At 42.3% G+C, this 27,306-nt stretch overlaps 1 protein-coding gene across 2 annotated transcripts in view; it reads left to right on the forward strand.

The window, feature by feature from the left end:
- The first annotated feature begins 3,946 nt into the window (after window positions 1–3,946).
- RAI14 (retinoic acid induced 14) overlaps window positions 3,947–27,306 on the forward strand; it is an 87,462-nt gene continuing 64,102 nt past the window's right edge. For both annotated transcript variants that reach the window (XM_062612900.1, XM_062612901.1), the window contains exons 1-2: window positions 3,947–4,093; window positions 13,476–13,567. In XM_062612900.1, the coding sequence (XP_062468884.1) occupies window positions 13,532–13,567 (36 nt within the window). In that variant the 5' untranslated portion in view covers window positions 3,947–4,093; window positions 13,476–13,531. The remainder of the gene's footprint in view (window positions 4,094–13,475; window positions 13,568–27,306) is intronic.

Below are 27,306 nucleotides of genomic sequence, written 5' to 3' on the forward strand. Positions count from 1 at the left end.
GTGCCTCACCACCCTCATTGTAAAGAATTTCTTCTTTCTTTATAATATGAATCTATCCTGTTTCAGCTTAAAGCCATTCCCCCTTGTCCTATCACTACAGGACCTTGCAAAAACTCTCTCTCCAGATTTTCTTTAGGTATTGGATGACTGTTATAAGGTCTCTCCTGACCCTTCTCTTCTCCAGGCTGAACAATCCCAGCTGTCTCAGCCTGTCTTTATAGGAGAGGTGCTCCAGCCCTCCGATCAAGCTTGTGACCATCCTCTGGACTTGTTCCAATATGACCACATCTCTCTTTGGGGCTCCAAAGCTAGACACAGGACTGCAAGTGGGGTCTCACAAGAGCACATTAGAGGGGCAGGATCACCTCCGTTGACCTGCTGGTCATGTTCCTTTTGATGCATGCAGCGCAGCACAGGTTTGGCTTTCTGGGCTGTGAGCACACACTGCTGGGGCACGTTATGTTTCTCATCAACCAACACCACCAAGTCCAAATTTGTCAAGCAAAATTTGCTCCTGAATGAAACCATGTTGACTGTCACTGGTAATCTCCTTATTTTCCAGGCGCCTTAGAATAGTTTCCATGAGGATCTGCTCCATGATCTTGCTGGACACTGAGGTGAGACTGACAGGACTGTAGTTTGCTACGTCTTCCTTTTTTTCCCTTTTTACATACAAGGGTTTTATTTCCCCTCTTCCAGTCAGCAGGAAATTCACCAGACTGCCATGACTTCTCAAATATGATGGATAACGGCTTGGCAACTAAACCCACCAGTTCTCTCAGGACCTGTAGATGCATCTCATTAGATCCCATGGACTTGTTCACCTTCAGGTTCCTAAGATGGTCTCGAACTTGATCTTATCGTTACCCAGGTTTAATTTTTCAGGACTAACCTGATCCCTGGCTGCTCAGACAATTTCTCTATATTCATCCCAGGCTACCCATCCTCGCCTCCACCCTCTGTATGCTTCCCTTTTGTGTTGGAGTTTGTCCAGGATCAGACTGGGAACAACATCAAGTCCCAAAATCTAATACCAAACTTTCTTTAGATTGTTCTTCAGCTATAAAGTAACAGCTAGGATTAGCAAAACAAACTATACTCAGATTGGAAATAATCAGACGAGAACAAGTCTAACAAGGGAAGAGAAAATGTGGTACTTACAGCTCATAGAACAGGTTTAAACTGCCTGAAGGATAGAGCAGTGATCAGTCAGTTCAGGAGTGTGATTTCCTTTGCAAATAACTTATAAGTGGAGATGTGACCAGCACTTTGTGCTCTGCAGAAGGCGGTAGCCAGAAGGAAAAAAAAAAAAAAAGAACAAAAAATAAAACAAAAAGAAGAAACAACAAAAACCTACACACGAACACACACACAGAAAAAAAAACCACCACAAAAAAAAACTCAAAATTAACAACTAGACACAAGCAGGAGAAAAAAATTAACAATGCCAAGTAAGCTAATTAGCAGATGCTATCAAGACAGTGCATCAGAGTGATAACATGTGATTAAAGACATCTTTAAGCCACTTCCAGGCCTCTCCCTTCTGGAGAAGTAGCTAGGAATGCATGGGTAGTTTCATCACATCCTCACTGTGGGCAGGCACTCAGCATCAAAACTGGCTTGCAGCCCCCCAGCTTTTCCAGGAGACTGAGCAGAAGAGAATAGTCTTACTCTTCCACCCTTGCTTTATGCCTTTTGTAGAAAGGAATGAACGGCTATGGGAAGGGCATCACACTGCTGATGTGCATGCTTGGATTTTGAGACAAACTGCTAGTGTAGGATGTACTCCACCTCCTGCCTCTTGCAGATTAGATTCTCTTCATCTTACTAGCAACTTCTGTTAGCTCATGCTGATCACCTAATAAAACTCCCAAAGAGTTGTTGTCACCTCAGAGACAGATGTTAGAAACACAGGTGGGAGAACATGACTGTCACTGATTCCTACAGCACTCTCAGGGCAAAATCAGGAACAGAGTTGGTATCTCCTGACTCCCAATCTTTTGCTCTGCCTGCAGAGGCTTCAGCCATAAAATTACATAGGAGTGTTTTGAAAGAGAGGCAAAGCCCTGCCGCTGGAGAGGAACCCAAGAGGGGGCTCAGAAAAGAGGAAATCAAAGCACAGTCTCCCATGCAAGGAGTGTAACCTAAATGGCAGTAAGGTTCTGTCAGTCAGATCGGTTTGGTTTAATGCATTTAAAGTAGCTACCCAAAGTCTTTATACTGGTGCACAGTTTACCAGACAATGAACTATACTTTTCTGGGAACTAGTAGATATGGTATTTTCCTGTTCTCAAAAACTGGGTATTTCACAATACCATGTTATTCATGTGTGATGCAAGTATACCCAAACTCCGTGCTTATGATATCCTGTCATTGAGAACGGAAATGAAAATCCTACATGGTCAAACTATTCAAAATGCAAGAGGTAGTACTCGCATATTAAATCATTTTTATATTAGTCACACATGATTACATGGAATTTTGGTGGTGTTAGAAGAAGTAGGAGGAGACTTTCTAACCATACCATACACACGTATTTGGCTTTTTAAAATAACTGGAATTAAAAACAATTCCTTAATAATTGCAACATGTTTCATAGCAGCTGAGCTAGCACTGCTGGGAAAGTTTAACTTTCCTGATTTTATTGTTTCTGTGCAAATTAAATTCTCAGCATTAACTCTATTATACTAACATTGGTAAGCATCTTTCATAAAAAAAGGAAAAAAAAGGGAGAGAGGAAACAGTACTGGCAGACGATGGCTGTTCTTGAAGGCAAAATACACACAAAATAAATTGGCCAAGGTAAGGACTGCAGATCAGCAGGGGAAAGCATGCTTCTGGTGATAATCGAGTGTATTTGTTTAATAACAATACTTGCCACTACTACAATAATGGCCTAAAGTTTTGAAGTGCTCATTTCCTTCTTGTACTGTTTGCCACTTTAGAAGGTGTGGATATGACTGAGAACATAGACGATAAGAGCAATCACGGAGATTAAAGGAGACCTTTGCAGTTGGGGAACGCGGCTGTGGTTGAGTGGGACCAGTAGATGGGCATGATACCATGGGAAGGGTACGAGCAACTCTGGCAGGGCTCTGGTGGAGGAACAGGAGGCAGAGGCTCACCAAGTCACTTATCAGGACAAATTGTAGACAAATTCCAGAGTTCCTTGCATGGAAGAAGGCAAAAGTGACCTTTTCAGTCATATAGTGAGGTGGTTTGCCATTGGCTTGCCAGAAGACTTGAAAAGGGCGCTCTGGAGGTTCAAGTTCGAAAAGAGGCCTTTGGCCTACACAGAGACTTCTGGAGCACGTCCAGTGAAGCAGTACCCTGGCACAGCTATAAAGCCCGCTTCTGATTTTCAAACCTCTAAGCTCCTGCGTAACCAAACACTACACCAGCCACTGATCTGGATATTAAACACGAAGTATCCCACTTCCCTTCGTTCTGAAGCAGTCCTTCCTACCTAGGGGGCTGAGAAAGGGGAACTTGACGCACAGGGAAGCTTTGGAGAGAACTGAAGTGCACGACTTCTCCTATGCGCTCAAGCACTTGCACTCCTTGAAGAACTCGGCATTGTTACTTGCCTGCCTCCAGCTTTCTCTAGAGGACGGCATGCAGTGACGGGCCCTGGCACCCACCTCCCGACACACCACCAGCCCCGTCGAGGCCAGGGTGCGCTCCCGGCACCGCGCACACCCTCGACCGCGACCCCTCCTCCTGCCCCCTCCCCTCAGCATCCCGCTCCTCGGCGCGGGATCCCCGCGCAACGCCCGCCGACACGTGACCCACCCGGTCTCCTCGCGCACAAATTCCCCCCCCTCCCCTTCCGTTCCCTTCCCTTTCCCTGCGGGGGGCCGGAGCCCCGCGGTCACGTGGCCGCGGAGTGATGTCACGCCTCCCACCACCACCCCCCCCATCCCGCCCTATCCGCGCCGAGCGGCCGAGTGTCCCGGGGCGCGCGGCGGCGCCGTTCCGCCTTCGGCTCGGCTCGGCTCGGCTCGGCTCGGCTCGGCTCGGCTCGGCTCGGCTCGGCTCGGCTCGGCTGCCGGCGGCGGGGACGGTGGTAGCGGGACGCGGTTCCCCACATGAGGTGAGCGCGGCTCGGCGTGAGGCACCGGTGGTGGCGGAGAGAGGTTGCGTGTACACCCACACGCACACACACACGCACGCACACACACACACACACACACACGGTGGCGGGCGCTGTGAATAGGGGCTTTGTGTGCGGCGACCACCTGCCCCCGCCTCCGCCGCCGACCGCGGGGGGCTGCAACCGCCGGAGTCTGAGGGGAGACACCCTCTGTGGGGCGCAACAGGAGGAAACTTCTGCCTTCGCTTCCCCAGAGCCCTGTCTCGCCGGCGTGGGGAGCGCAGCCTGTGCGTGGCTCTTGGTTTGTATTCACTTTGTTTATTGTTCTGCGGGGTCGCTTTCCCTCCCCGCGGGGGTGACAGCTGCCTGCGGCGGTGAGCAGTAGCACCTCGGTGCCCTTCGGCGGCTCGCCGGGAGCCCCTTCAGCCCCGAGCGGAGCCGCGGGGTCAGTGGGGGCTCGCCCCGTCCCTGACAGCGCGGGTCCGGCTTCGTCCCGGCGCCCCAGCGCCGCCGCGTCAGTCCCGCTGCCGGTGCCCGTCCCCGGGGAGATCCTCGTGTTTCCTCGCTCCGCTAAGAAAGGTGTTCCCGGTTGTCCCGGTGCTGCGGTGGGGCGATTTGTCTCCGCGTTTCTAGTGTGAGCCCGAGGGGGGCGGCCTGGCTGCGGGTCTGCGCCTTCCCCTGGCAGCGGGGGCTTGAAACACCAAGATTTTGTTTAGCTGTTAAAAGTAATCGAATAGCCTGCTGTCGCGTCAGTTTAACCAGGAACCTGAGCTTCTAACTTCCAACAGAACACGCTGAAGACTTTGCTTTCTTTCGCACGGTGCTTGGCAGCACAAGCCTTCTGCTGTTGCCACTTGTGACATTCTTAAGTTTCTCCCTGGTGAAAAGACTCGTTAAATATTGCTGTAACATCACTGCAGGATCTTAACAAATTTTCCTGTTTGTTTCTATAGTGAGTGTGAGCATGCTTATTACAGAGCTGATGTAAACCACTTGCAAATCTGGTGCCACTTTGGTGGAAGGTGCAGTTTCTCTTTTCCTCCTTTATTGTTTTCTTTCTTTCATTTGTCCCAGTGGGCAGCAGGTTAGTGTGTGTTACTAAAAAAAAATAATAATCAAATATCAAAAAAATACCCATACGTTATTTTGGAAAGGCCTTCTGATGTCCTAGATTAAGTAGGAGTAAATGAATTAAGTAAATGTCTGTGAGTGACCTGCTTGGCTTTTGTCTCGGGACACTCATGAAAAGCTGTCAATGAGATTCTATTTACTAATAGAAGAATTGCATAACAGCCATATGAACCAGAGTGAAAAAGCATTTGAGTAGAGCAAGGCTTTATATGAGCTTAAGGTTCTCTTGAGTTGAAGCCAAGCTCAGTGCCAAGAAGTCGCTCTGCAGTAGCAGATATCCATCCTTCCAGTCTCTAAAAATACTGGCCCTCTTCCCTCTTCCAAGAGTGCATCTGCTAGCAAAGCATAAAATGCTACCTCCTCCCCTCTCCCCCCCGAATGGAGAGATGGATAACATCAAGTGGAGAAGAGACTAGGCAGGAGGCTGCTCATCTCATGAAGCTATGTAAGCATTTCACAAGAGGGTTTGCTCACTTGCCTCATCTCTTTATTTTTTTTTCCTCCTTTTGTATGTTCCTTACTATGTTACTTTTCTTCCCTCCTCTCCCTCATAAGCAGTTTGTGCCTCTTTTGGGGAAGAAGCAGTGCCTGGAGAAACATGAAAGCCAACTTATTGTGCGATATGTTGACAATTTCTAAATCCTACTGCAATAATACCCTAATCACATTCCTCTTGAGAGCTGATTGTGGGCTAGTTCTTTTTGCCTAGGGATAATGCTTGAGGTAACAGAGCAAAACCAAAAAACTAGAACAAATCCAGTTAAAGCTTTAGTGGCTTGCTTAATGGCAATCCCGAATGTGGGAACATATCCGTCCATAACATCTTTTGGGGTTATAGATTCGAGAAACTGTCTCTCCTGCTGCATGCATACTTCCTGCATGTCTGAGAAGCCTGTTCTCCTGCCTTGTTCCTTGGAATTGCTGTCTAGGTCCCTATGAACGCACACAAGCGATAGCTCTGCGTTTGAGGTACCTTGGGGCTTGTTTTCAGAGTTGTCAGTCCTTGCTGCTCCTTACATTTTGAGGGTCATCTAATAATACACTCTTAGGGTATAGAGGAAGTAGTGCAAGTACCTGTAATTTAGGTAAATAGATTAGAGCTCATCGCTGTTAGACTGCCAGAGACAAATGTGAGTCTGGTGAAGCGTGGAAGTAACTGAAGATCTCACTGGTACTTAGGACTAGCTACTGGTCCAGGTACTTGCCCAGGACTGCTGGAGCAGGAGTACACAGCAGTGAAAGAAAGCATCCTTCCATTGTGTGGAGATCCAGAATAGGATGGCCAGTAGTGCCTGAAAGTAATGGTGTTAGTTGGTGTGCTGAACTTTAGACCACCTCTGGAGGAGAGAATCTCCAGCCTAATGGTTGGTGCATTTGCCTTGGAAGTGTTAGTTCTTGACTCAAGTCCTTCCTCTGCACGAAGATCTTGCATTTTAGCTGAATGCTGTAGTAACACGTGTATTTTCTAAAGCTGCCATAGTCTCCCTTTGGTTTTGTGCCTGGAAGCCATTGCTGTTATTCAAAATACTGTAAAAGGATGCATGGGTTTTCTCACATAAATCTGTAGGAGGGGATGAGTAAAGTGGAGAGCCAAGTTTGTTCAGTTATTACAATAGAAAAAGAATTTCTACACTGGTCTGTCTATGACTCTGTAACTTCAGTAGCAGAGGATGTTCCCCTACTTTCCTCATAACTGCTAAGAGACAGGGAGCTATTGTTGATTACTGCAGACGTCTGGACTCCCAAAGGCACTGGGGCACCCTGAGATGTCTGTGGGGACTTTGACACTTGAGTGCTTTCTGAAGATTTTGTTAACAAGGTCCTGAGACATCGGCATAACTCTGAGGGAGATCTAGAGATTCATAGGTCTCAATGGCTGGGAGAAGTCTTGTAAACACTGAGTCTTCTCCAATATTTGTATGGTGCCTAAGGCTGCTGATATTGAAAATAAGTTTCAACAACCTGAATAAAATCAGATTAAAAACTTGATTATCTTCAAGATCTAGGTGTTGATCTTGCTGATATTCTCCTAGTATTTATAGCATTGATAGTCTTCCAGGATAGAAAATACCTGAATTCCTGTTACATTTTTTTGATATGTGGAAACAAACCCAACTTTTTCCATTTTTGGGTAATGGTTAAGAAGGCATTGCATTTCATCAGCTAAAATACTTTCCCTACCGAGAATTTGGAAGCTGAATAGGGGAGCTATCAGCACCATCTCTGAAAGCATTTCTAGACTACAGGAGTTTTCAGCAGGACACCCTTCTAAGACCTTTTAAAAAATATAAGTTTATGAGAGTGGGGCTTGCCAAGAGTCCTAGGTAAATTACATTGATGTTCCCATCTTCCTAACTCCTGCCCTAATAGATGACTTAGTTCTGCCTTCGGCTATTTCAGAACATTAATCAAGAAAGTCATGGATATGTCTCGTCATAGATTTAATGTTGCATCCATCCAGATTGTCATGTTTGCTGATTCTGAAGAGCATCTAGTTGAATGGTTGACACAGAACATTAGGAAGGGAGTAAGTATAAGCAAGTACTAGCTGTTGTTAGCCATGTTTCTTATTAAACAACTAGAGTTTCACAAGTGCAACTCTGCATTGTTTTTCTCTCTTTCTAGTTGTAGCTGGATACTTCAATTCCAATCTATCCCTGCTGGACTAAGGATTGAACATTGGAAAGTCTTCAGAACTGCAGTGTATCTTATGTGTGATCAAACCAGAGAATATGGTCTCAAAATTGAGTTGCACACAAGGGGGGGCCTTTTTGTTTTAGACGTGGGAAAACTGAAAGCAGAGAAAGACAGCAGTATGTCCCACTTCATGCAGCAAGTCTTGTCTCTTGTTCTCCGCTCTTCAGTAAGCTGGGTATGTGTTGACAGACACTTCCAGACAAAAGAACTGGAGTAAGAACAGAGTAAAGTTGTATGCAATGAATGAATTACAAATTTGCCTGGACTTTGCTTGAGCTATAATTTTACCTGGAGTGCTGTCTGCTATGCTAAGTAAACAATTCGGGACAATGTCACATTTTGATTTTTCTTTTATCTTCTGTAATTTACTGCGTTGAAGGCCTTGTTGATGCAGGCTTTCTTCTAGCTGTCTAGAACTGAAAACACTGTTGAAGAAACTGCACATACCCCCACCTTGACAGTCTTGCCTGGGTTTTATGGACTGTACAATCTCCACAGGGGCTGGTCCTACTTCAGCTGAATCCATCAAAAATGGAGTTTAACGTTTGCAAATTCTGAATGTCAAATAGAAGAGTAGAGAGTTGATGCAAAGTACTCTGGGGGGTGGAGTGATAGCTGTAGATTGGTGATGTAATATCCATGGAGCTCTAATTTTTGCGCTCAAAATGCTTACATTTGTACAGGTCAGCACATCCTTGCCAGTGATTTGTGAACAGATTGAGGGATTGTACTAAGTTACCCAAGGCCCTTCCTATCTCTAATGTCTGATTCTGTTTAGAGTTGGATTAACTGTATATAAATCACTCCCACTGTTGGGAAGCACTTGGGCTTCTCAGTGCATTTTTCAGTGTTTTTATTAGTAAGTAATAGTACAGTAACCAAGCCAAGAATTACTTGTCTTTATAGGTGACATTAAGTTTGAAAAAGTTATGTTCCATTTGACTTTTCTTATGATAGGAGGATGGGTTACTCAAGACGGAAAAACTGAGCTATGCTGATAAAGAGTGGGGAAATGTTCCCATTGCTTTTGGTCACATCATCCATGCTTTTCTTCTTTGGCCTGAGAAATAGAGAAGAATATGCTCAGCTGGATGGAAATGAGAAGGTAGTCAGAGATGAAGTGCTGGGTGGATCTTTTTTAGAACAGCATGAGTTTGCTGCATTTATGTGCAAGAAACTGAAGAGGCTGGGCAATGGCTAATGCCTCCAGGTGGTCCTGTGGCTTCGGCAGTGCTGAGACGAAGCTCAGGTTTGGGCATGTTCTTGGTATTGTAGATCAGGGGAGCTCAGGCATGTGAAGTGTTTGAGAAGCTGGGTTCTAAAGGTGGGCAGTAGAAGAGGTACTAGTGGTGTGCATACCTCTGCCTGCTCTGCAGTACTGGCTGCCACAGAGGCTTGTGCTTCTGGGTCAGAGCAGAGCTTGTGATTTAGAAAGTGATCATCCAGAGAATAAACGGTCGTGTTGTGCTTTGGGAGGAGATGCTTCTTGGGCCCCTTATTTTCCTTTGTGAGTGTAGGTGTATTCACACAAAGGAGATGTAAGAGTATGGTGGCAACGGTATTCTTCCAGACCCTTTTTATTTTCTTGTTTTCATTTTATTCCCTTCCCCTCCCTTGCCACGCCTTCTTTTTATTTTGCCGTCTTGCATGCAGTCTCTAGTACCTTTCTGTAACCCCACAAGGTTAAAAACGTCTTCTGAAGTATTTCTGGGAGGGGAAGGGAGCTTAGTTGACAGCAGGAATTGTGCCTGGCTGCAGAAAGGCAAGAGATGTAAGATTTTTAATTGAATTCAGCACTTACCAGTAAAGGATCACTGTCACTGGCATGAACAGGGTACACAGTGTACAGTTATACTGTAAACCTGTAGTTTTACATTGTAAAATTAAGGCTGTTTCACTGTTGCATTGCTGGATCTTTGGCCATTCAAGGAGTTGATTGTACTCTGTTTGGAAAGCCTCGCTTGCTCTGACTTTAATGCAATTTAATGAAAGGAATAAATGTGTCAGTATTGTTGTTCACTAATAAAAAACAGTTTATTGTTGTTTATCTCATTGTAAATCAGTGGGGAAGATTATCCTAATCTGTTTCCTACATTTAAACCTAAAGATTACATTGTGTATTAAAACAGTTTCAGTGAAATTACTGAGGCCAAAGATTACCACCACTTCAACGTCTGTTGTTTAACTACAGGTTGGTTTACCACCAATCTAAAGATGTTTTCTGTGGCATGTATTGCTGAAAGCCATGTATTAATATTAAGCTGAAGGAAGATGAGATAGAGAACTAGATACTTAATTTTGGAGTTAATGGTTAAAAGTATGTGATCAAGATTAGCTGTTGAGAATCGCTGGAGTTAAACACTTCTTTACTGCTAACTTGCTGTGGCTACAGAATGACAGTGCTTAGTATTTATTATCACGTTTATTCTGAAAGCAGAGAAATGCCACTATTAGAGATTGCTTCTTGTTAATACCTGTGATTCATTGCAGAAATACTGTTTTGAAGTGACTTGGTGCTCCCTAGTGAATTTCTAGTAGTCATTTCCTATCTTGTAAAACAGGAGTGTATTAATGGTGTTTCCTTTATCCCCCCTCTGGCAAATGAACACTTGTCATAAAGCCCTGCTGAATCAGGATACTGACCTCTTTTTGCATCAATTCCAATAATTATACCCTTTGAGAGGTGATTTCCTCCCTTAAACAGTGCCAAGAAAATGCAGCCCTTGCCACTTCATGGGTTTTTATCTCTACAGCTGAAGAATTATGGGCATTATGGTGCACACGCTGTAACCTTAATGTTCATGTTTAACTATCTCTTATGGAAAAAATACAGATGTGACACACACTGAGCTTGGGAGTGCTGTTTTTGTGTGCTTGTGCATGCTTTTTTAATTATGCTGAGGACTTGAGTTTCACATTCAATGTTTAAAATGCACTTACGCAAGAGATGAAGTATCCTGTGGGAAAATAAATTGGCTTCTAATAGAAACACAGCTCACCTCCCTTCTTCCTTCCTCAAAAGGGGGAAAAGTAGCATGTTAGGAGAGCTTGTAAAGCTTGTTAATAACACTCTATTACAGGTTCCTCATAGATGAGAGTCCAGCTTCACAGCCATTCTGTGCATACACCTATAAGTTGTCATTTCTCCCATAGCCCTATAGTTGAGCACTTTATCTTCCATGGGAGCTATAACAAATCTTTTGTTCATGAGAGCCAAAAATGCTGAGGGGGTGGGAAGGGGAAAGACAGCCTGTAGCAGACAATTCTTTGGCAATCTGCATGTGAGGAAAGATTTGTTTTTGGTTCCCCATGCACACGGTTTCTTTATGTTTTATTAACTGGTGTAATTAAACTGTTTATAAATTTTTTTTCCCTTTCTCCTTTTTTGTTTTTTTTTTTTTTTTTCCTGGCATGGTACATAAAGGAGGCCAGATGAGTGTAATAGTATTTGTCTTGTCTGTACCCTGGCATTTCTGGTCTTTGCAAAGCTTATCATCCTTGTTGCTAGAGAATGATTTAGGAGAATATTGGGTTTTGCTGAGGTTCAGGCTCCTTTCCAGTGCAGGTTATAAGAGCTGTTGTGCAATTTAAACACTTTCTCCAAAGTTTGAGTAGGTGTAGCAGAAATAAAGTGATATGCTTCTCTCAGAGCAACCTAAAATAATGCATTTGGTTTGATTGTTCAAAACTTGTCCTTTTAATTTTTGTTCCCATTTTACAAATACTCCATTCAACCCAGGAAAAAGCACAGAAATTGTCACTTAAGCCAAAGAATGAAAAAGCTTTTGCAATTTCTTTTTCCTTTTCCTTTTGCATGCTAAAGAATTAAGCAAAATGCTACAAGTCCATTCTTCTTGAGATGAAAAGCAGACCTTTGAATGAAACCCCTCGTTCATACACCTGAAAGCAGTCAGGCATCTGATATGACTTCAGAATGACTGCATAATTAGATTTAGAGTCATTTAATTAGACATAATGGTATTTTAACAGCCTACAGAATTACCCCATCCAGATTACACACTGGAGGTGCATGCTCTGTGGGAAATGTATTTGTGTGTATACAGTGTATGGGATTTTTGGAAGAAATGTACTTATGTTTGTCTTAAATGGCTGTCAGATAAATATGGGGTTGAACTAAATGACATGTTTACTTAGCACTAATTGCTGCTTCTGAATGCTACTTAGCATTGTACTTTGTCGAAGCATTCATATATATTCTACTAAGAGTGTACTGTGTAGTTGCATTTTAAAATTCATAGTAGAGTGACCATGTAGAGCGTAGCAATGTGCCTCATAGTAACAATGTGCCTTTGTTTTATGAGAAAACTGAATCTCACTTTACTTATCAAGCTGTTTCTAGGGAGTGATGTGAAACATCAGTGACCCTGCATAACCTATTTGAATTTATGTTCCAGTCCTCATTTCAGTTATTTATTTATCTGGCTAGACTTGTAATTTTTTTTTTTTCCTCCTTTTTTTTCTAGAGTGGAGGGAGGAAGTTTATACAGCTGAACATCCTCTACTTTAAACTGTTCCTTCAGAAGGAATTTGTACAGCAGCTAAAACTTGCAAATGAGAGTGACTGGCTATTCCAGTGACCATACTCCAAAAGTAGAAATTTTAACATTGTTGTATAGATGCTTTTGCCCAATCCAGATGTATGTTGCCCTCCCATAAAGTTTTTCTGCTGTGCTCTAGCAAAAAGCACATTGTCATGCTACTTTAACATGCTGTTCACCATTACTTTTGTCTTGAATAGGTGATACGTGTTATATTGAAGCCAGTAAGAAACTCTGGCTAGGCACTGTGTCCCTCTTCCCGTGTGAGAGTTTGCAGCTTGTCTGTAACGTTAGTTGTATATGTTTGTGCAACTGCTGCTTTTCTTCACTTGAAAAGGAAGAAGGTGGAACATGCCAAATTAAAAGAAGCTATGACTCCCAAGAATACACATAGAGTTTCCTACATGGAAAAGTATAAAACAGTTCTTCCACTGAAAACCTCTGTTCTTGCTCAGATGGTTCTATCTGCTATGTTGCATTGAACTGTCCCATATGTGTCGTGCATGATTTAAGTATAATTTTGAATTTTGTTAATGGTTAGACTTGTACATACAATAGTGATGGTATTTCTGCTACCCAGCGCAACCCACAGTTGTAGGACAGCAAAGTTTTAATTAATGACTTTGCATACTTCTGCTTTTCCCACTTTACAAAATAGCTGCCCTGATGATAATGTTAAAATAGGCAGTGGGCAGAGAAAGCTGCTTCATGTGTGAACATGTCAGTGATCTAATTATGTTGAGAGGTAGCTAGTATAGCATGGTACACACTTGAGTTTTTGGTAAAGATTTGCTCTGTTCTGTGATCTGACTTAGGCTTGCTTTTAAGTTTGGAGAAACAGAAAGTTTCCCTTAGCTATCTGTTAATCTTTTTTAGAGCTTGAGGACTAAATCGGCAAAGGGTGATATAGGTATGCAAATTCAATTCAGACTTGGCTGCCAGTGAACTGAATGGTATCAAGTTGGAATCTTATTTTTCTTTCTTTTTTTGTTTAGGTATTGAAGAAGGATAAAACGCTGCTCAAAGTTTTGGAAAGTTGAATGTGATCAGCATGAAGAGCTTAAAAGCAAAGTTCAGGAAGAGTGACGTAAGTATTTCTGCTCAGCTTTACTGCTGGTTTCCATGCTGGAAACAAGTTCTTCACTCCCACCTTGATAAGGTTGTAGATTAATGAATTACAGAGAAGAAACTTTTCCAAGCACAAAGACAACAGTATGGAGTAGCTGTTTCTATTCAGAGAGCCATTATCGGCTATGCAAACTAATAGTATTTCACTACCTTGCTCTCTATAACTGAATTATGCACATGTATGGGGTCTGCAAATCTTCTGTTAGATTGCGCTGGTGCCCAGATTTAAACTTTGTTCCAGGCATAGGGTTAAGCTTAATATGGACTTTATTGCCTAATTATATATCTGTTTGAGCATAATACCATTCTTATCGGTGTGGTGCTTAGGCACTTAGTGAAATGTCTCCTCAGCCTGTGGCAGGGTTTCTTTGTCAGCAAGAATACAGGAACCAGCTGTGCAATTAGGGCAGCTGTGGCTTATCAATTCTAGTGCAACAGGAGAGGTGGATATGAGAACAGGAGAAGTGGATGTGAAGCTTGAGGAGTGAGGACATAAATATGGAGGTCTTACAGGAGACCCTTCAGAACTGCATTTAGAGAGACCTTACATTGCACATCATATATTACAATGCACATCACATTGCCTCTTGCTATAGTAGTATCAGTGGAGACCCAAGCTTCACCTTGTATAGTAAGTATACTTCCCTTGGAGTAGCAGAGTTGCTGTAGTCCCATCCTGTTCTTATCTTTCTTTTCCTACCATTACCCATTCCAGCTTTTTGTCATGCACTCATGTCTAATACTTATTTGATAACGCAGTGAGCAATCAGTGAAAATAGGTGACTTTGGTTAACTAGCTTTCCAGATTTTGTGTGGGGTTTGTAATGAGTCTCCATGATCTGTGTGAAAAATCTAGTGTTCCCTCCTTCATCCTAAATTTGTGTGCTGCTTTGAAAAGAAGAGATGTATTGTTTGTTATGGCCAGATTCACATAGGATCCTAGAGTGTTTGGTGAAGATGCTTTAGGTTTGAAAATGGAGCTCATTCAAATGTTTTGACATTCAGAAATAAAATTACACTTCATAGTACAGGCTGTGCTTTCATGTACAGATGGTCTCATGGCACACCATTAGAGTGGGGTTTTCAGCTGGCTTGTAATGTACTTCAGTAGCTGTGAAGAAGGTAGAGATGCTGTTGAGGTGTAATCTGCAGATATTCTGGTTACTGCTTAGAAAAGTCTTCTGAGCTACAGGTTAGTATTTGGTGCAGCTGCTGTATTCACTTCCTAGCAGCAGCACTCATTCAGTTTAGCAAGAGCCCTTTCTAAAAAGATTACTTCTATAAATGAGCTAAATATGTCAACCAACCTTCGGGAGCAGTGGGAGATGCTTTTAACCACTTAAGCCGTGTTTGGCTTTTGTTAGTCATCAGACTGAATCACCCATCAGCACAGTCTCTTGTGCCACTTCACAATAAATAAAAAATAATGTCACAAGCCTCTGGTGTCTCATTTAACTGAATATGCAGTTTGGTTTAGAACTGCTAGAATTTTGTGGTCTAACATTGTTGCTCCTGTTGCAACGAGTAGCAGCAATTGCTATTTTGGGTTCACCTACACCAGTAAAACTTTTTATAGGCATCTGCTTGAGTAATGAGAACGGTCCCTTGGCTAATACGTGAACACACTTGATGTTATGGAAGTTAGGTGTGCCTGTGTGTTAGGATGACTTCATTCACGCTTTTATGGTAGTTGGCTGGGCTGCTACTCTAGAGCAAAGGCTAAGTGACATGTGTGATGCAACTAGATCTTGCTGTAGCTAGTCCACCCACTGTTATAAATTGCACTGGTTCACTTACTCCTTACCTACTTATCCTTGATAACTCATGCCTCTCCCCAAAACCAAGTGGAGTCTGAAAGTAATTGCTGTTTTGATACTACTGCTAACTACTGCTGTCTACTGGCTGGAGACAAAGTCGACCACAAAGGATTTTTCAGATACCTAAAATTTAGATATGCAGCATTAAGAGCACAGCAGTCTAAATCCATGACAGTCTGGTTTCCTCAGTTTTGAAGCCAAACCTTAAGGGCATAATTCAAAACAGCCATCAGGAACTGTTCCATACTTTGTGCAAGATAAGCAAGGAAAATTATCCTTCAGTTTTCAGAAGCTGCCTTTAGCTATAGTTCATGAGGAGGAGGAAGAGGGGGTGGTTTTAATTGGAATTAGTTGTATTTGTATCTAAATTTATAAGGCTTTTGGACTGGGGATAAGTGTAAAGTCAGCAGGGATGGAGGGCCTCTTTTTCTCATCCCACCTCAGTTGTGTTTCTGGAGGAAACGTTTTATGTCTTATTTTATACAACTGAAAGTGTCTTGGGGAAAGGAACAGCACCTTTCTCGTCAAGCTCATTGGTAGCATAAAGAAATAGGAAGAAGTGAGGAGTAGGAATAAGTCTTCAAGGTGTGCATGAGGAAAAGGAATTACACTAACACTTCTCCAGCAGTAAGGCTGTTAACATAAAAACTATATGCCGGAATGTAGGAAACTTCATTGTTATATTAAGGCTCTCTAGGCTGTTCTGGAGTGGATGAATTGAAAGTGTGCACGACTGCTGTTATTCATGAGTATGTCTCTATGTCCTTGCTGTAGGGCTTTGCTTTGGTGATGTAGCTACACCAGTCTTGCAGCAGAGGTATCCCTGCTGCCTCTTCTTTCATCTCTGCCTTTCTGGTTTGGTGGGTATCTGACCCTGAAGTAAGCCAATTTAGGAACATAAAGTGATGGAAACTTAACTGTGTGGGGTGAGTTTTAGCTGGTTAACTCTCCGCGCTGTCTCACTGTAGAGTCAGCCTTGAGAGGAATGGTGAGAGGAGCAGCAGCTGTTGTTTGGCTAAAGTGCATTGCCAAATTGCACCTGGAGATTACTGGCCTAAAGCACAGTGGTGGGTATGCCAGCCAAGTAGCTGCAGGAAGATCCAAGTAAATAAAGCTGCTAATTGTGATATTTAGCAGAATTGATATACTCAAAAGCTGAGAGATGGGAGTGTGAATCTTCTTAGATGGGAGAGTGGCCCCTCACTTCATGCTTTTGCTGCTTAGCTCACCTGATTCTCTCTTTGTGTGTGCAGGCACCTCCACTGACTTTTTCCTTGACACACTTGATCACTGTACTCCTTCCTAGGAGTGACTGTTGCCATGTGAACATGTGTATTTGAGTGGAGGAATGAGATTTATCACTCGTCACAAATGGGTATTGTCAAAGCGTGATGTGTAGTTACAGGAGGATGCTTGTGGAATAGAAATCTGTGGACAGGATGCCTAGGAGGGAGACTGGAAGCTAAGTAGTGGATGTGCAGACTTCAGGAATCTGTAGGCAGAGCAACAGGAGTTGCACTTAGGTCTTGACAGTACAACTAGTCCTGAGAAGCTGTATTTTCTCCACTCTTTCTTCACCTCTCGTTCCTCATTATCAAACCCAAAACCAACTGTTAGTAACATCTAAAAGCTGACAACCTAAAAGGATGACCATTTTAATTGTTGAAAAGACTATGTTACCTGTAATGCTTGGAAAAGTTGGTGTGGTAGTATCAGGAACTCTCACTTCAGAGCTTAAATTTGTTTATAGGCTTTGTAATTTATTCACACCATAGAGAATGAATGCCTCTACTCAGTAAAACAGAAGTTTTTCACTGTTTCTGCTTGGAAAAGCAGAGTTTGAAATAATCCAATTAAAAGAAAGCTAGTGCTACTGATGTCTTACTAATAATTTGAGATGGAATTGTTTTCTAAAGTAACTAGTCAGTTTGTGGCCTGACTTCAACAATCTTAAACAAGCACATGAGGGCAGAGTGTTTTTTTCGATAGTAAGCCTGTCTAAACATGTTTTGTCTGCTTCTTAAATATGTCAAGATGCTCATTAACATTTTTAGGCACCTACACACATTTAAATACCTAGCTCTTTGACACTAAGATGTAGGAAAAGAGGGAATCTGTTTAGGTAGACTTGTTTTTAACTATGTTATTAGTTGCTGTAGGAAAGGCATATTGTGTGAATGCTGTAATGGGTTGGATTGTTTTCATTCTCTGACTTACATCTGTAGGCGAAACCTGAAAATTTTTAGGACCGTTTTCTGTGAGTGTTGAAGATCAGCTGAAAAACACATCTTGCAATTTGACAGCAGACCAATTTTCTTCTAACTGCTAGCTTGTTGACTGGACAATATGAAGCTTAGAATTGGTATTTGTTTCCAAATATCTTCAATGCTAAATAATTAAAATAGTGGAGTGTCTTTTGAAATTGAAAATTGACAGTGTAGTTCTTCAGAAAAAATAGCTATTGTCAGAAGCAGAGCCAAGGACTGGGATTTCCCAATGATAATTGCCAGCTCTTAACTTCTGGTATTTCTGGAAATGCCTATTTGTTATATTGTCATGTGGGAGCTGAAAAGTTTGCAGTTCTTATGAAAATGCCTGCTTCTTAGCCTGTGGTCTAGTCATTGTTCGATAATTCTCAAAGTGATGAGGCAGTTAGGTATGTTGTAGTGTAAAATCTCAGTCTTAATCTAGACACTATGCTAATTAAGGCTTGGCACTTCTTTTTAGTGATCAGCATTCTAAGTAGTAGGCTCCCATTCAACAGTTTTTAAAGTATAAAAAGCTACGTGGGGGTCTGGAATGGAAAGATTGCTGGGGTACATTCCATTGAAATTGCTGCGTTCCATGTGCTCTGGACTAAATGTGTGGGAGAACAAAACTTGGGTGGGGCAACTTCAAAAATAATAAAGCAGGATCTCCTTTAACCAGCCCTTATATTCTTTTATCCACTGAAAGCTGCAATTAACCTAAAAGGAGTATGGGACTGTTGAAAATTCCACTATTTACTCTATGTGCATGTGCTACTTTCTTTCAGGATAATTATGGAAAAAAAGAATCCAAAACAAAACAAAAAAACAGTGCATATGCAGTGTTTAGTCTGCCTAAAAAGTTAAATAGCAATGTTGCCTGACCTCTTCACCCAGTTATTTAGAAAATTAACTATTGAAACTTGCTTTTATTTAGGTGTCCTGCTTTTATTGAGTGTTGAATTAAATCGGTTTGAAACACAGCATGATTGTAGCTTTCCCTCAGTTTACTGTGTTCTTCAGTAATAACTTTTGATTCCACTATACAATGTGTAGGTTAAGACTTGATCTCTGGAATGGTCTTAATCCAACTCTTCTTGGGAAAGGAGGATTTATCCTTCTCTTCCTCTTGAAACAACTTTTATGGCCCTCCTTCCCTCCTTCCCTCCTTCCCTCCTTCCCTCCTTCCCTCCTTCCCTCCTTCCCTCCTTCCCTCCTTCCCTCCTTCCCTCCTTCCCTCCTTCCCTCCTTCCCTCCTTCCCTCCTTCCCTCCTTCCCTCCTTCCCTCCTTCCCTCCTTCCCTCCTTCCCTCCTTCCCTCCTTCCCTCCTTCCCTCCTTCCCTCCTTCCCTCCTTCCCTCCTTCCCTCCTTCCCTCCCAGGTTCTACCTTGCACATCATTTTCTGTTCCAAAGCTATTTGGCTTCATGCCTTCAGTTTTGGACAGCACAAGGCTCTGCTTTAGTCAGCTAGCTCTCCCAGCCAAAGCTTAAATGCTTTGTGCAGAAAGAAGAAGAAACATGTTCTGAGTCTCTCCAGAAGGAAATGAGAGATCTGGTTACCTGGTATGTGGAAAAGGCCCAGGTACTCGGTGACTTTTTTTTGTCTCAGTCTTCACCCACAAGAGCTCCAACCACACTGCCCAAGCTGCAGAACGAAAAGGCAGGGACTGGAATAATGAAGAACCTCCTGCTGCAGGAGAAGATCTGGTTGAAGGAATCTTAGATGGTCTTGAACCTGATCTTCTCCTACAGCAGGAGGTTCTTCATTCTCCCAGTCTCTGCCTCATGGCTCTTGCCCACTGGTCAGTTGTCTCTGAATGGGGAAGTACATAGTGTCTGAGGCTAGATGACTTTAAGGTATTCTGGAAACAACCTGCAACATCTCCAAATGGTTGGGACAGAAAGGGAAGAAAAGAGGTTAAATGACAAGTGTGCTGTGTTTTTTGGAATTGTAGTAGATGAACCTGGGTTGGAATTGGCTTACTTTGAATAAACATAGTTATTTCCTAAAACGGGATTGTAGTCTAGAGTATAGCAGAGAACATCTTGGTTGTGTTCCCAGCCAGTCTTTGACAGTCTACTAAAATGTCATCATCAGTAATAAATTTGTGACCTTTTTTAGTGCTAGTCCCATGTCTGTTAAGTGTGCCATATTCATCAACAGATTGGGTTGATCATGGACAGTTGCAATCCTAATCAACCAGTCTTACAGTCTAGTTGTATAGTATATGCAACACTATTAAACACTCTGTTTGAAGTCAGAAGGTGCTTTGGGGATCACAAAATCGACTAGGTTGGAAAAGACCTTTTAGATCATCAAGTCCAACCTCTACTCCAGGACTGCCAAGTCCACCACTGAACCATGTCACTACAGGCCTCACCTACATGGTTTGTCAGGACAACCTGCAGGGCTGACCTCACTCACCCACTTGGTTTCTCTGTCCTGTGGGTAGCACATGGTGCTCATCCAGGCTCTGCTTTCCACACCTGTGTTTGTCCCAGAACCACTGCCCTAAGGAAATGTCAGACAGCTGCTGCACTGCTTTCCTTTTGACTGCCACCTCCACCCATGCTTGTGCCCCAAATTAGGTGAGGAATAATATCTCCCATTATTATTAGCCCTACAGTCATATTCTTACCAACGCAGAATGACATAGGGCTAATGATTCTTCACTAAGTATAGGTTGGGGAAGTGTCTCCTTTTCCCAGGTGCTGCCTGCCCAGACCCGTCATCTTTGTCATCCCAGACTTCTTGCTTGCTCACCCTCTAGAGCTGGAGGCAAGATTGGAAGCTCTGCAAAAGGAAGCATTGATTAGTCACTGGTTGGCCACAAACACAGGTCTGCCCTGGCAGCCAGAGTGGTGCCTGGCAAGCTGAACACTTTGCATCTGTGTTCTGAGCATGCAAAGATGGCAGGTTTGGCTATCCTCATGTGATCCCTCATTAAAAGGAACATATGTAAAACACTTGCAGAGATGAAGAGGAACCTTCCCATTACAGAATTTTTTAAATGGGATTAAACTCTGTAGTGTTACAGGCAGCAGTGTACAAAATTGTAGTAGATAAGTGCAGGAGATCCACAATGTGAAGCTAGCCGGTTTGTTGACATTTCATTACTTAATCAAATACCAAAATTAAGCAGCATGAAGTGGGGGTGGGTAGGAAGAAGAAAGGCAAATTGGCATATACAAACTAGAAAAATTTAGTATTTTTAAATATTTTAGTAACAAGAAAGGAATCTTGATTGTGTAGAAACATGTTTTTTGTGTCCCTTTAAACAGAGCACAAAAGTTCAAAGGCCTGAGTTTGGAACAGTTGGAAAAAAGCAATTGTAATTTTTTCATTTATTTGTTTATCTTTAGTAAGATTTAAATGCAAAGTAAAATAAATTACAAATATGATAAATGAGCAGTCTGTGTGTCCTTACAGTGGTACACTATGTTCGCTCTTCCTTTTCAGCACTACTTGTGCCTAATCTGATTTTAAAAGAGTTAAAAATAAAAGTCTGTCCAGCTGTCAAATTTCTCAGTTAAAACTCATGTAAAGGAGAGGATTTAATGAATGGTCCAGTCTTTGTGTTTGAAGACTCTTGTCTTGTGCTTACTAAGAAAAAGAACAATTTGCTGTAAATAGGTGCCGTAGTATTATCTAAATAATGTAGCATCCATACATTTTATTTTATTCCAGATTTGAGCCTTTTCATCCTATGCTTTTATTTTGGGAACCTATGAATGATATCTGCTGAGCAGACAGCAAATGTTAAGGAGTTAATGAAGCTGAAACAGATGTATTATTTGCCTTATTCCAGCAATATTTTCTAGTCCTATTCGTCAGGTAAATGCCCAGCATTAGGAACATGTCAAGACCTTTTCTGCTCGCTTGCTTGCCACACTTGGATCTCCTTGAAGTTCATGCTGTGCGTACTCTGAAGGTCTGAGGCTTAAGGATAGAGGAAAATGAGGGTATCAGTGGCCACTCTTCCCAGGAAATACAATGTGGTGTTCAGGGAAAGCTGTCAAAGGTCAAGTTACTGAAGCACTGCGTGGAGCAGGCAGATGGAAGGAATGAGGCTGAAGAGGCCTTTCTTTATTGTAGTTGTACAAGAGAGTAGTTCTATTCATTTTGACACAGCTGTGAGGAGGTGCTTTCGGTTGGCTGATGGGAGGTTTGTGGGCCAACATGAGATTGATGGGTGATGTTCAGGCTTGACCACTTTGTGTTAGCTACAGTTATTAAGGGAGTGTTTAAAAACTGCAGGTCTATGTAGAGAAAAACACTATGCTTGCATGAATAGAAGGCTGAAAGCTAACCAAGTTTTTTGCTAGTGAGAAAAAACTCTAATACCACAGTGTCTGTCTCACTGTTAGGACAGTTTTTATGCTATAGCTCAGTGGTACAGGTGTTTTACAAACTGCTCAAGTTTTGTTAATAGATGATCTGAGTCTAATGAACTTTTGAAGTATTAGACTTTTAAATGTATCACTTCATTGGGAATTGATGCAAGGCTAATGCCTATAAATATAGTCATTCATACTTGACTGTAATTTGCTTGTGTAAATAGTCAAGACCTGACTTGTAAGGCTCTTAGCAACCTGCTATAGTTGACCCTCCTTTGAGTTGGGGAGATGGACTAGACTGTTTTCCAAACCGGACCATTCTGTGATGCTGTGTAAAGATTAATAACACATCATGTAGGAAGCTTGCAGTCATGTTGAAAGGTACAAAGTGCTCTCGATATATTAGAGGCATCTTATTCTAGGCTCTTGGCTGTGTGAAAACCTTGAGGCTTAGCCACAGGGAAAGCTATGGTGTCCTTGCCCATATGCTAGTAGTATAGCTGCCTGGACTTGTGAGGTTATTCTGACATGTGAAAAACTATTTAATGAGCTATTTTTGCTATTTCTAGACCTAAACTATCTACAAGTAGCTGCAGCCTTAAGCTTATAAAAATACTCTTAACTTTGTGTTGGCAAAAGTCGGTGTGGTCGAATGTCTTAACTACAGCTGTATGATGTCTTTGTCTCTGACTTGCAGCTTGTATTCACAGGTACTATACCACAGTACTCTTCTTGTTGTATTTTTTTCTTTACATAGACTTCTTACTTTATCTTGAAGCATTTTGAGGTAAGATCCTCTATCAGTGTTCTTCTGGTGTAATGCCTAACATTACTGCTACTTTATACTATTTGGATTTTGAGAGGTCACATAGTACAAACAGCAAAACATAATCTGAAACTCAGTTTACTGCTCTACAGCTGTCTGAGGTGTCTCATTCCCCAGATATGCTACATGTGAGTATCTCAGATGAAATATACAGTTAACTGTCCAGAACATTTGCATTGACTTGATGGTGATGATAGAGGCAAAGGTGTTTTAATAACTTCTCAAGTAATGTGGTTACCAATGCATATGTATGTGTCTGACATACCTGTACCACGCTGTTCTTGGCCGCATACTTCTTTTCTTTCATCTTTGATTCTTTGCTGTGTGTGGTGGAAACCTCTTAGGAATCACATAAGCTTGGGTAACCTGTCTGCTTATCCAGAAACTGAAACAGTGCTCCTTGAAGTCAGAAGAAAGACTGAAGTCTGCCTGACTGAGCTTTGAATCAAGAACCAAAACCAAAACGCTGGTTCTATGGAAGCATATGGTGAAGCTCCAGTGAAGCATGGATTCCACCTGAATTTAGCATAGAAATACATGTGGCTATTGAGTGTGCTCATATTGGCAGGTATTTAGCAGTGGCTTTTTTTAGGGTCTAGAGTGTGTTGGGGTTTTGTTGTGTTTCCTCCCCCCACCCTTTATTTTAGTTTGGGGGCGTGTGATTGCTTGTGATAGGACATGATCCTGTTCAATAGGAACAGTGGCAATCCCTCAGTGGCCTTGCCCTTTTGCTGTGTATTTCAGGTGTAAAATTTACAAATGTACAGGGAAGCCTAAGTGAAATGTAGCACTTGAGATATAAGTGAATTCGACTACCTTTCAGGAAGTGTGAGCTTGTGGAGTGTTACTCACTGCACTGCTTGTGAGTGGTTTTATTGCACACTGCAGTTGCAAAAGGATTGCTGCATTTTGAAAATGCAAGAAGCTGCATCATGCACAAGAACCAATAAGGAAAGTTATATGGTAGGTCAGCAAGGAGAAGCTAGTGCACTGTCAGATTCGTATCTTCACTTGCTTTGCCTTTGTTGCTACTTGTCTATATGCACAAAATGGAAAAAGACTGTAGTAATGCAGTCAGATTTGAAACGAAAATCTGTATACGGTCATTTTAATGGGCGATGACAGGATTTGGTTGAGGACAGTGACTTGTGAATACAGGTATAGAAACTGTAAATCTGCACTTGATTTGGAGATTGAGTCTTAAAGGCGTTTGTAATATCATAGCATGGTTTGGGTTGGAAAAGACCTGCAAAGGTCTTCATGTCCAGCCCCCCTGCAGTGAGCAGGGCTGTTACAAGGCCTACCCAGAGTCTTCTCTTCTCCAGGCTGAACAACTCCAGATGTCTCAGCCTGTCTTCATAGGAAAGGTGTTCTGATCATCTTCATGACCTCCTCTGGAACCGCTCCAACAGGTTCATGTCCTCATGTTGGGGGGCCCAGGACACAGGACACAGGACTGCAGGTGGGGCTTTGTGAGAGCAGAATAGAGGAGCAGAATCACTTCCCCAGACCTGCTGGTCACGCCGCTGTTGATGCAGCCCAGGATACAATTGGCCTTCAGGACTTCAAGTGCCCATTGCCAATTCATGTCCATCTTTTCATCCACCAACAACCCCAAGTCAGTCTCCGTAGGGCTGCTCTCAGTCCCTTCATCTCCCAGGCTGTATTAATACCAGGGATTCCCTTGACCAAGGAGGTTCACCTGTGCCCCCTTCTTGAGCTTGTGCAGGTCCCTCTGGATGGCATCCCATCTCTCAGGCATGCCAACTGCACCACTCAGCTTGGTGTCACCTGCAAATTTGCTGAGGGTGCACTGAATCCCACTCTCTGTTTCATTGATGAAGATGTTACAGTACTGTACACACCCTTTGGGGACACTACTTCCACTGATCTCCATCTGGACATTGAGCTATTGACCACAAGTCTTTAAGTGTCACCTTCCAGCCAATTCCTTATTCACCAAATAGTCCACCAAATCCATCTCTCTCCAATTCAGAGACATAATGTTGTGGGGAGCCATGCGTTGACCATGTTACTTCTATGTGTTTACTGGGGAGGAAGCTGGACACTTTAATTCTGGCTGTGGCCAAGGGAACCTGAACAATGTTTCATGTGCTTAGGCTTTATGTAGTTGCTCTAGAGAGACTGCAAGCTCCACCTACCTTGGAGTGTCTTAACTGCATTTGCTGGTATGGTAATAGCATACTTACAGGTGGGATTTTGTGGATGCCTTTTTGCCCACCCACTTATGTTCCTGTCTTCTCTTAGTACAGACATCTGTTGCTGTATTTGTCTCACAGCTGTCTCCCATCATCTCTGTTAAGGTGTGATAAGTACAACAGTGGGTGTGCATCCTCACACTTAATTTAGGATAGGTGTTGCAAACAGTGTGTGAGGCGCTGTATGGCAAGAAGCTGCCCTAGGCTTTGCGTTGGGCAGCAGGTTTTTGTTTGTTTTTTTTTTCCAGGAGTGAATACCACTTCTTAATGCATATGTTGCTTGCTTGTAAACTTGAAGTTGCACAGAGTGTTTGGGTTTTGTTATTTGTAGTGTAGGTTCCTTGTTTGCAAGCCAGGTCTCGCTTTAGCTGGATTGCTCTACTGGTTATTAGCATGTTGTGCTCTCAAGAGGAAGGTCGTGTTATCCATGTGTTTGTGCAGACCATCAGCTGAGGTTAATGTCGCAGCAAAAAATTCCTGAAAATTTCCTGTTGCGGTGCACTGCAGTTATCTCCATTTACTCCAATGATGGTAAGATGCAGATGAAGGCTAGATTTTTTTTATGTTTATGAGTAATGTTGCTTTCCTTAGAGGATCATTTGAGGGAGAAAGTAATTTTTTATTATATGTTGCTTGCTAAACTCTGATATAGTGAATGGGACATAGCAGTGTGTGGAGAAATGGCTACAGGTAGGTTTCTTCAGGCCTCTCTATCAGTTTTGGTTATATTGACTAGGACTTCTGGATAGCGTATGGTGCTTTTTTTTCTCATTTTTAAATGTGGTTGCTTGCTCACATTACCTACACATTAGGTGGTAAACACCATTTTTGTTATTTTTTCTTTTAACTTAGGCTAGATGGGGGAACATGGGACTATCTTCTGGCCATAGATTCTCCTTTCCAGGCTCTTCTTTTTCGTTAAATCATCGCACAGTTTTGCGCAAATGAGCAGTAAGGGCTGAATTTTCAGTCTGTAGAGTACATAGTATCTACTTTGTGTAGCTGTGCAGTGTTGTCCAAGGGAAGGCACCAAGTCCAATCTGAGATTTTCTCATACGAAATGGAAGAACATTAAATGTTCTTCAGGGACCAGGGAGGGGAGTTTAGTAAGTTAACATGTAGCCAAAGGTACTTGGCATTTTTTAGTGTTTTCCTTCTGGTAGCATAAGAATGTAGTTGTTCTGCCATGGTGTGTTTTTCCCAGTCCCTACAAGGGAGTTTCCACGCCTGGAATTTAGATTTATAATTTTTTAATTCTGCTCCCCCCCCCCCCCCCTAATTTATTCTGTTAAATTTAGATTAAGGTCAAGTCAATGTGATTTATTATCAGAATACTAAATTGCCTGTTTCTGCAGTGATGTCTTGGGTTGTGTCTGTCTATAAGCTAACAGAAAGAAGTCTGCCATCTAGAAATTATTTAGAAGTATTCCTTCCTGCTCTTCTGCAATGGCAATTCTTGCACTCTTTCCTTTCTCCTGTCTCCTGTTTAATGCTCACAGGTTTAATGACTGTATTCAAAGCAGAATTTTCATTTTCTTAGATTTATGTTTCTGGTTTTAACATGAATAGTTTTTCTGATTTTCTTCATTGGTCTGTGATTACCTGTACAGTGCTTAGTAGCTTCAGCTTTGTAAATGTAGGATTGTTTTGACTTTCTGTACATACAACAAACACAATTACAAAATTGTATCATTTGACTTAAGAAAAACAATTATTTTTAAATAGCTTGTACATGCACTGAAGGTGGCTGTAAACAAACAGTACAGTCTCATTTAGAGAGAGGGGAATGGGTACTGTAAATCTTGCCACTGGAATTGACTTAATCTCCTAGTTAAACAGCATGAGAACTCCCAAGCTAATGCAGTAAAGGAAGAGAAGTGTTAGAAGACTGAAAGAAGGGATAAAACCTTCATCTTTCATACAAGCTTCTTCAATCTTTTGCAGGGGCTTGTTATCCCACTTTAACATCTTTAAAGTAAGGGAGAGGTATGTAAGAATATTTATATGGGGTAATTGTGGTGGATAGAAGAAAAATTCTGCAGTGTTTGAATACTGTGGGAACATGGGGGCTGTGTAAATTCTCTTAAGGAGAGACAAGCAGCTTTTACCATGCCCAGATTAACTTTATTCTCAGCTCTACATAGCTGGAGACTCCTCAGACTGTTCTGACCTTGGTATGTCTGCTGGCTGTTGCTGTAAACTTCTGTCTCTTGAGTTTCCTGCTGTTTAAAATCTGTGGGTAGTTAGCTGAG

The sequence above is a fragment of the Pezoporus occidentalis genome, unplaced genomic scaffold, assembly GCF_034315485.1.
Source record: "Pezoporus occidentalis ecotype Australia unplaced genomic scaffold, CSIRO_AGI_Poc_V1 ctg162, whole genome shotgun sequence".
NCBI lineage: Eukaryota > Metazoa > Chordata > Aves > Psittaciformes > Psittacidae > Pezoporus > Pezoporus occidentalis.